The sequence below is a fragment of the Typha latifolia genome, chromosome 3 (assembly GCF_019914945.1).
Source record: "Typha latifolia isolate L0001 chromosome 3, TyphaL0001v2, whole genome shotgun sequence".
NCBI lineage: Eukaryota > Viridiplantae > Streptophyta > Magnoliopsida > Poales > Typhaceae > Typha > Typha latifolia.
In genome coordinates, this window is record NC_133088.1 from 9,770,599 (window position 1) to 9,780,141 (window position 9,543).

The window sequence follows — 9,543 nt, forward strand, 5'->3', positions numbered from 1 at the left end:
AGCTTAAAATTAAGACTCGGCTCAAGTTGAGCCAAGTCTAAGTAGCTCTGTTTATTTTGACACTCGTAGAAGAGCTTGAGCCAAGTCTAAGTTGCTCTGTTCATTTTGACACTCGTGGAAGCGAGGACCTCAAAGGTATGAGATTATTATTTGTTAACGGCAGTGGTCTATTTCCATCGAATGTAAAACTTCTATAATGAAAATGATTAGTCCATCAAATACTGTTAGGCCTTGTTTAATTTAAAATTAAGCTCCGAACTTAATTAGTTGGTCTTATTTATTACTCTTGATTTTGTAGAGAGTGAACTTAGTTATAAATCCCTGAACTAGTTCAAGGGGTCCCAGAACTTAAAGAAGCAAACCCCTATAGAATATTGGACAAAGGAGAGGTAAATCAGAGACAGATGAAAATATTGATACTTGTTTAGCAGAGATTGCTAAACACAAATAAAACTTACTATGTATCACTGTCTGAAAATGCCTTCTACGATACAGTTAGTCAATAACATGCAAGAGCTAAAAGTAGCCTTGAAAATTTACAACCAGATGACTCATAATCTTTCGACTACATAATGAGCTACTCAAACTTCTTAATTAGAGAAAGATCATGCAGCAGCTTCTCGATTTGGTCATCTTCATGAATTCGTCCTTTCGTCTGCCAAAGAAAGCATTAAAAAAAATCATCTAAAAGAACAGGTACTTCATAGCTAATATATCAATACTAGTGATCTCTAGTTGTTCTACAAGTAAAACCAGAAGAAAATTAATTGAAAGACAATTGACATTAAAGATTGAAATCTAGAGGATAGTTTAACACTTTAACAGATATTGAACTGCTTTTGCTCTACAATATTGACTATATGAAACTCTACAGTACGATGAAGGATATTAAAGAGATGGTTGCAGAGTTAACGTATATAAGCTCTCAAGATTAAATAACATATATAAGCTCTCAAAGATAAACAAGAACCTAGACTGGTTGTGGATTTAACATATATAAGCTCTCAAGATAAACAAAAACCTAGACTAAAATATAAGATCTCAAATAATGAGATGGGATTGAAACCAAAACACATATGGTTAATAAAAAAATTCTTCTTGGTTCTATAGTGCTTTAATAATTTTTCAAACTCTAAAGAAAAAGCATGTAACACATCATACTACACAAACCCCTTAGTTTTCTCCACATTCTTGATCACTCGCAAAGTTATAAATTCATCAAATTTGAGATAGCATCAATATTTGAAAGCCTATTATGTGAAGCAACCAAAAGGAGGAAAAAAAGCACGAAAGTCAGAGCTAGCAATGACTGCCTCATATCTTTATTACCTTGATCGATGGGACCATAGCAATAGCTTCTTCCTCAACAGTTTCGGGACAAAGATTGCCAAGCACGCAGAGCTGCATTCCGTATAAATATCTCCAATTAGTGCCATTTCAACTACATAAAATTTAATCAACAAATATACCATATCCTCTTACGCCCTCGTCCGGCACGGGCATATGCACGCCCACACGGCACGTGAGGCTCACGCAACAGGACCGACAAGACCCGTCACACACATACATTCATGTGGACAGATAATCATAACATCATCAAATAATACCTGCTAACATATTCATTCTCATATAATTTAACACCAAATAAATTATACTATCAACCAAATAAATCTGTTATCATATAAATATCCAAGTCCACAATAATATATACTAGACTACTATATAATCTTGTAAGACCCAAATAGGTCATAACAAACCATCAAGATATAACTAAACAACTAATACGCGACTACACTATAATCTGACATGTATTGTACAAATTATCGTCTGATACAATAAAGTACAAATATAACAAATAATGATACAACTCAATTTCTATACAAATTATCATCTATACCGTCTTGCACCTATAGCTCACCTCATCAATCTAAAATATCTTCTCGGGATATCTCAAGTCGCTATCACGTACTACATATCTGAATGGGTTAGAAAAAAAATAAAAAGAGTCATGAGCAAAAGGCTCAATGGATAGACCTTACTTCGAATCACTGAAACCAAATAGAGAGTAAATCAAATACTGAATAATATGAATCAGAAAAAGCATCGTGTCATTAATGAGTTTATGAATGTGTCCTCAATAATAATATATAAATAAAAAGTAGATAACATATCATAACTAATAAAATTATATAATCCTTGATAATAAATAAATAAATCACCATGTCATACTATCATCATAACTCTCTCTCAAATATGACACATGATGCATACCGACTATAACCATGCTATTATACCAAATGCAACCATATATGATGTATATTGACCATTCGATAATCAGGTAATTAGATAATAATGAAATCATATGTATTTCTCAACATCTTAATCATCAATGTCAACTCTATATGTCATCATCATACTAAACCACTATGTACAATCAATACCCGGTACCCGATCTCAACATCATTCCTGAAAGCTCAAAGCATACTCTGCCACCCGCAAGGAGTATCTCAAATATAACCGCACCCTACCACCTACTAGGGTATCAACACCTATCCAGACCGAGCACCCTTCTAGCTGATAGAAATCTTGTGAGGATAACTCGCCACATATGCCCTAGCGAACGGCATGTGTTCAAATGTCTACTACGCACATAGACTAATGACCTCGGACATAAGACCAACAGGATCGCGACTCGGGTATCCTCACACTTTCTATCAACTATCCTATCAATCACATTTCATGTTTTCTTTCTAAATGACAAATCATATGCATATATCTAGTACGATAACAAGTCAATACATAACAGGAATTTAGGTGGAATAGGAATAAAAAAAAAATAATGCAATATAGTCTCCAACCATGTAGTCAACACATGCATACCCATGCTAATCTATTACATGCATACTCATGTTATAGATCAGTTGGACATAAAATTATAATAGTATAATCATCTCTATTATCATCATCATATTCATATCCAAGATCAGCCTAATTATATGCATGATAAAAATATGCTCGACTGTAATCATCTCTAGATAAATTCATATAATCATGTTGGATACCAAAACATGCATGTATATAATATATAATATAACCTAATTTGAGAAAGGCATTTAGGGGATAAGACTACTCACTCTTGATTAGAAGACGCAAGCCACGTATCCCTCACATCCGACAACCGAGTGACAACTCATCGCTAATAGAGTCCACGGGGTCTCACATAAGGAGTTCGGGATCTAAAAATATTTAAGTAGTATGATGTTAGCCGTTTATCCAATTAGAATTAATTTATATAAAATATGATAATTTATTAGGTTTAAAATTCCTCTTTTTATAATTTATTAAATATCTAGATTTAATCATAGATATAATTCTGGTAATATAAATATGTTATTAATATAAAATGCTATCTATGAAATAAGAATAAAAGGTTTGTTCTTTTTATATAAAAGTAGTCTAAGTATATAATTATAAATAATAATAAGAGGCTTATATATATAATTATAAAAATATAAGTATAGATAAAACCTAATTATAGTTAACCTTTGCGGTTCTTACGTTTTACTTTAGTAATCGCTAAATACAGGTAAAATAATTATTATCCGGTCATAAAAATAATTATCAAAGTTTAGTATTTTATTTTTATACAAAATAGTATATATCAATAAGGTGCTAGAAATACATATATATATATATAATGAAGTGTATATTTATAAATCTCATGACTATAATTAATGAAGCTAAGTATTAATCTATTATATGCAAGTAATATTATATGTAAATAATACAATTAGGTGTCTATAATATAATAAACTATTAATTCTACTAATTATAATTAGCTAATAATTATATTACTGAATATATATATATATATCAATATAATTAATTTTCTATTTAAACTAATTGTATTAACTACATAAAATACTTAGTTAAAAGGGAAAAGAAATAAAACCCTTGACACTGAGCTCGGCCTAGCATTGTCTACTATAGTTCTGGGCCTAATCCAGCATTGTTGCAGTCAGGAGACAGCAATCGAGGTGGGAGGAGAAGAAGAAAGGAACAAGGAGAAAGGAAAAAGAAGAAAGGAACAAGGAGAAAGGAAAAAGAAGAAAGAAAGAGGAAGAAGAAAGAAGGAGGAAGAAGAAGAAGAAAAGAAGAAAGGAAGGAAGGGGAGAAGGAGGCGGGCCAGCGGGGGGGGCTCGACCACTGCTGGCCAACCAGCGGTCGGCCTCTCACCGGCGGCTCGGTTCTGGCGAACTCGAGAGAGAAAGAGAAAGAAAGGGAGAGAAAGAGGAAAAGGAGAAGGAGGAAAAAGGCTCACCAGCGTTAGTGGAGGCGGCGGCAGCGCGTAGTAGAGAGAGAGAGAGAGAAAGAGTGTTTGAGAGAGAGAGAAGAGAGTGAGAGAGACCGAAAGAGAGAGAGAGTGAGGAGAGAAATAAAAGAGAGAGAGGCAATGGGGAGGGAGGCTGCGACGGTGGGACCCACCGCGCCAGTTGGGCCGGCTAGGCCGGGCCGGCGGCTGGGGCACGTAGCGCCCTTCCTTCCTGCCATTGCATGGCACAAGGCCGGCCACGCTATGGCTGGCCACGTCGTGTCATGCGATAATTTAATTTTAATTTTTTTAAAGATAGGTTGTTACACATCTATACCTGAAATTCAACCAACTGATATCTGCTTAGGATTCTAATAATTGAATTAAGGGCTTAATTTTGAAGTCTAAGGTACTCAATTAACAATAGGGAGAAAAAGTCAAGCAATAATTCTATATCCATTCTAAAAGAGGTTCAAATCAATGATGGCTGTAACGGTGCGTGCCGCCTACCAATCAACACGGCACGTATTGCAGCATGTGCCATGCCGACGAAAGAAAATGCCAAAAACTAGAAGACGAGAGAGAGATATTAGGAGAGCGAGAGAAAGAGATAGAGAAGAAATACCGTCAGTCACATTTCCGTCGTTGTCCAGCCCTAATCCTTGTTGTGCCCTAATCCTCCCACAAGGCTGCTTCCGATCCATACCTTTTTTTTTTTGGAAAAAATCTCGTTCCATCTTGGGTTCACTTAAGTTAGATCCTCTTACTAGATCTATATTAAGCTTAGTGAGGCGAACTTAAGACAAAAAAAAGGAACACAATCCACTTCAAGGATCATATTCCTCACTAGATTGAGCTCCCCAAACCCTCTGATGGCAGCAATCATTTCCTCCACCACCCACGATTCCATCTCCACCCCTCGGCCGCAACAAGTAGCTTCCTTTGTCCCTTCGTCGCTTCTGAATAGCCTCTAGGGAGAAAGAGATACAGAAGAAATACCATTAGTCACACCTCAGTCTTTGTCCTACCCTAATCCTCCCAAATCAATAGTAGAAGGTGGAAGGGAGGGGTGTTGTTGGCACCTCGACCCACACACACACATCGTGCTAGCAAAGTGCCGACGCAATATTTGCTGGCCGATATGCCCCATTGATCGGCATAGCCATCATTAGTTTAAATTTTATGACTGAATTGGTTAGAAAATATATTCATTAGTTTTAGTTAAAACTAGTTTAAACCAAGGTGAGAACCTGCAACATTGCTAAATTTGACCATGAACAATGAGTTTGCACCTTGATTTTGAATCAGTTTTGTAACGACCCGCCCGGGCACGGCACGTGCACGTCCAAGCGCCCACACGGCACACGCGGCACGGGCATGTGCACGTCCAAGCGCCCACACGGCACGCGCGGCACACGCAAACAGGACGGGCGGGGCCCGTCACGCACAGATACTCTCCTGTGCACATACAATCATGACATCATCAACTACTACCTACTAACATATCCATGCTCACATAATCCAACACCAAATAAAACATACTATCAACCAAATAAACTTGTTAACATGTGAATATCCAAGTCCACAATAATATACACTAGACCACTAATTAATCTAGCATGACTCACACAGGCCACAACAAACTATCAAGGTACAACTAAATAACTGATCCAAGAGTACACTATAGTCTGGCCTGCATTATACCAATTATCGTCTATACAATGAAGTACAAATATAAAATAATGGTACAACTCAATATCTAATTAAACTATCTTCTATACCATCTCGCATCTATAGCTCACCTCATCTTTCTAAAATATCTCCTCGAAATATCTCGAGTCGGTATCACGTACCATCTTATCTGTGGGGGTTAGAAAAGAAATAAGAAGAGTCATGAGTAAAAGGCTCAGTAAATAGACCTTACCCTAAATTAGTGATGCCAAACAAAGAGTAAATCATGTACTGGATAATATGAATCAGAAAGTAGCGTGATGCCATGTATGAACATGTATATATGAATCATCAATGACATATATATGAATGAAATCAATTCTCATGAATGAGCATATTATATCCTCAACTAAAAATATATCACATGATGAAATTACCATATAACATCACCGAATATAACGACATATTATGTATAACAATTATGATCCAATGATACTAGTCACATCAATGATGATGCATGATGCATGCCAACCACTAGATAATCGTATATGTCAGATCTAGATATAATCCACATATCTTTCACTATCACAATCATACGTTTCAACTCTGAATATCATCCACCATGTTAGACTACGGTACCCGGCCCCAAACTCGATACATATCATGTCACAAGCTCAGAGCATACCTTGTCATACGCTAAGAGTATCTCTGTAAATAAATCATACCCTGTCATACGCTAATGGTATCTCTATAGATAAATCATACCCTACCATACGCTAAGGGTATCTCATAATAAAGTAATCATACCCTATCATATACTAAGGGTATATCAATGATAGTTGTACCCTATCATACGCTAAGAGTACAACCATCAGCCATCACCATACTCTGCCATACGCTAAGAGTATGTCCAGTACCAGTTCGGACTAGATACCATTCCAGCCATCACATCATATCACATCGCATCACATACACATGTACTTTTATGATTTTCTATATATGATAAATCATATGCATATATCCAGTACTGCAATAGATCATGCAACTTAGAAATTTAGGTGGTAAAGAAGCCAAGAGGAAAATGATGCAATACCGACTCTAACCATGTATCTAACACATGTATACTTTTGCTAGTCTATCACCTGCATACTCATGATAGAGATCATCCAGACATAAAAACCATAATAGTATAATCATCTCTATATATCACTAATGTACTCATATCTCAGATCAGCCTAATCAAATGCATGATAAAATATGCTCGACTATAATAATTAATAGATAAAGTCATATAATTATACTAAAGGCCAAAACATGCATGTACATAATATATAATATAACCTATTTTGAGAAAGGCGTCTAGGGGATAAGACTACTCACAGTCTGATCAGAAGACATAAACCACGCATCTCTCACGTCCGTTAATTAACCGAGTGACACTCATCTCTAGCAAGGTCCATAGGGTCTCAAATAAGGGGTTTGAGATCTGAAATATTTAAGTAGTATAATGTTAGCCGTTTATCTAATTAGAATTAATTCAATTAAAATATAAATATTTATTATGTTTAGAATCACTTTTCTTTATTTTTGATTACATAACTAGGTCTATAATATAGATACGATTCAAATACTATAATTCTATTATTATTATAAAATGTTAGTTATAACATAAGGAGAAGAAGCCTGTTTCCTTTTATATGAGAGTATTTCTAAATATATAATTATAAAATAAAATAAAATAAAATAAAAGGCTAAATAAGTATAGATAAGGTCTAATTATAATTAATTAGGGACAATGCAGTCTTTACTTGATAAAATAATAAATAAATAACTATATAAGCTTAGTATTTTATTTGTTGTAGAATAATCATAAAATTAATAGAAATACTTAAAATATATATGATGAGGGTATTAGAATATAAATCTAATAATTATAATTTACAAATCTATTTATTAATCTAATAGATATATAAATAAATAAATAAATATAAGTATTACCTATATTTATAACTAATTAATCATTAATTATAAAAATTATCATTAATAAAATTATATTGAAGAATATATAATATTATTAAAATAGTTAATGTCTAAATAATCTATTTGCATTAATTAAGAAGAAAAATACCTAAATAAATAACATAAATAAAATAATTAATTAATAAATAAATTAAATCTTCCATAAGTGTCGAGCCCAACATTGTGCAGAAAGAAAATGAAGGAGCTGAGGAAGAAGGAGAAAAAGGAAAGAAAGAAAGAAAGAAAGAAAGAAAGAAGAAGAAGAAGAAGAGGAGAAGAGGAAGAGAAGAAAGAGAGGAGGTGAGGGAGGAGGTTGCGAACTCGGGCCGGCGGGGAGGGCACCGACCTCTCGCCGGCGGCTCGGCTCCGACGAGCCCGAGCTCGGGCAAAGAGAGAGAGAGAGAGAGAGAGAGAGAGAGAGAGAGAGAGGAAGAGCTTCTCATCGGCGGCGACGGCTTTGGGAAGGTGGCGGCAGGTCGACGTCGGCAACGAGGAGAGGAAGGAGTGCAAGAGAGAGTAGAGAAAGAGTAGAGTGAGAGTGACCGAGAGAGAGATAGAGAGAGAGATTTAAAGAGAGAGAAGGAAGGCAGTGGGGGGGTCTTGGCGGTGGCTGCAGTGACGTGAGGAGGTGCATGGCACCCCCTATGCTGCCCCACTACAAGGGCACGAGGCCGGCCACGTCGTGCCCATGCAATGAATTTTTTAAATTTTTTTATTTATTTTTTATTGTTTAAGGTTGGGTTGTTACAAGTTTTCTGTTCATTTTTCTGCTGAAACTTCAAACCAACATAGTCATTTTCGGAACATTACCCACAGCACATATTCTGAAAATTTCTCTTAAACATTGTAGTATAAGGATACTCTATAACTTGCCTCACAGCATCATGGTTCTTGTAGCGACTAAAGCGCTTGACATACTGCAGTGACTTCTCAAATACCCTGAAGAAGAGAAGATCCATTGAGGTCTCATTGTTGGAAGGTTCTAACATTGCAATGCCAGTGAGAAAAGATGGCATGCATAAAATGACATCGACACTCACTGAGATATTTGGTTTGCAGGATCATCGGATATCTACTGAAGCTACTCATACTTATGATCAAGGATAATTGCAACTTCAGAATTCATAAGACACTTGGCCTTCATAAACTCTATAAAAGATAATGAACATCATCAATTAATAATAGACAATACCAATAGTTACAATAAGACGCGCACACACACAAAAGAAGGGCATCACACATCAAATTATGTAAGCTAAAACTTGACAAGGAGAAAAAAGAAAAGAGTGACCAGTGTAGTTTGCTATACTATTACTAGCAACAATTAAATCTGCATGGCTATTGTTTGTTACAAGCATTACAATGAATGGAAAATCATACAATGTCTCAGTGTAAGAAACCTTTTCAACAAATTTTTAAGCTGTTCTCATAAAACCAAAAACCAAAAACCAAAAGTATGATCCAAATCTGAAACAGACTTCTTTGGAAGCCTATTCAACCTCCTCGAATTACAACTGCTTAGTTTGTGGCATGACCATTTA

General features: G+C 35.5%; 1 protein-coding gene across 1 annotated transcript; it reads right to left on the reverse strand.

Annotated features, from left to right (window-relative positions):
* Positions 1-449: 449 nt before the first annotated feature.
* On the reverse strand, positions 450-9,143 carry LOC140784855 (DNA-directed RNA polymerase II subunit 4-like). Its single transcript, XM_073132445.1, is given in 5 exon segments — positions 450-655; positions 1,330-1,401; positions 4,650-4,683; positions 8,864-8,941; positions 9,043-9,143. Coding segments are annotated over 5 exon segments (348 nt in total). The 5' UTR covers positions 9,129-9,143; the 3' UTR covers positions 450-577.
* Positions 9,144-9,543: the final 400 nt, after the last annotated feature.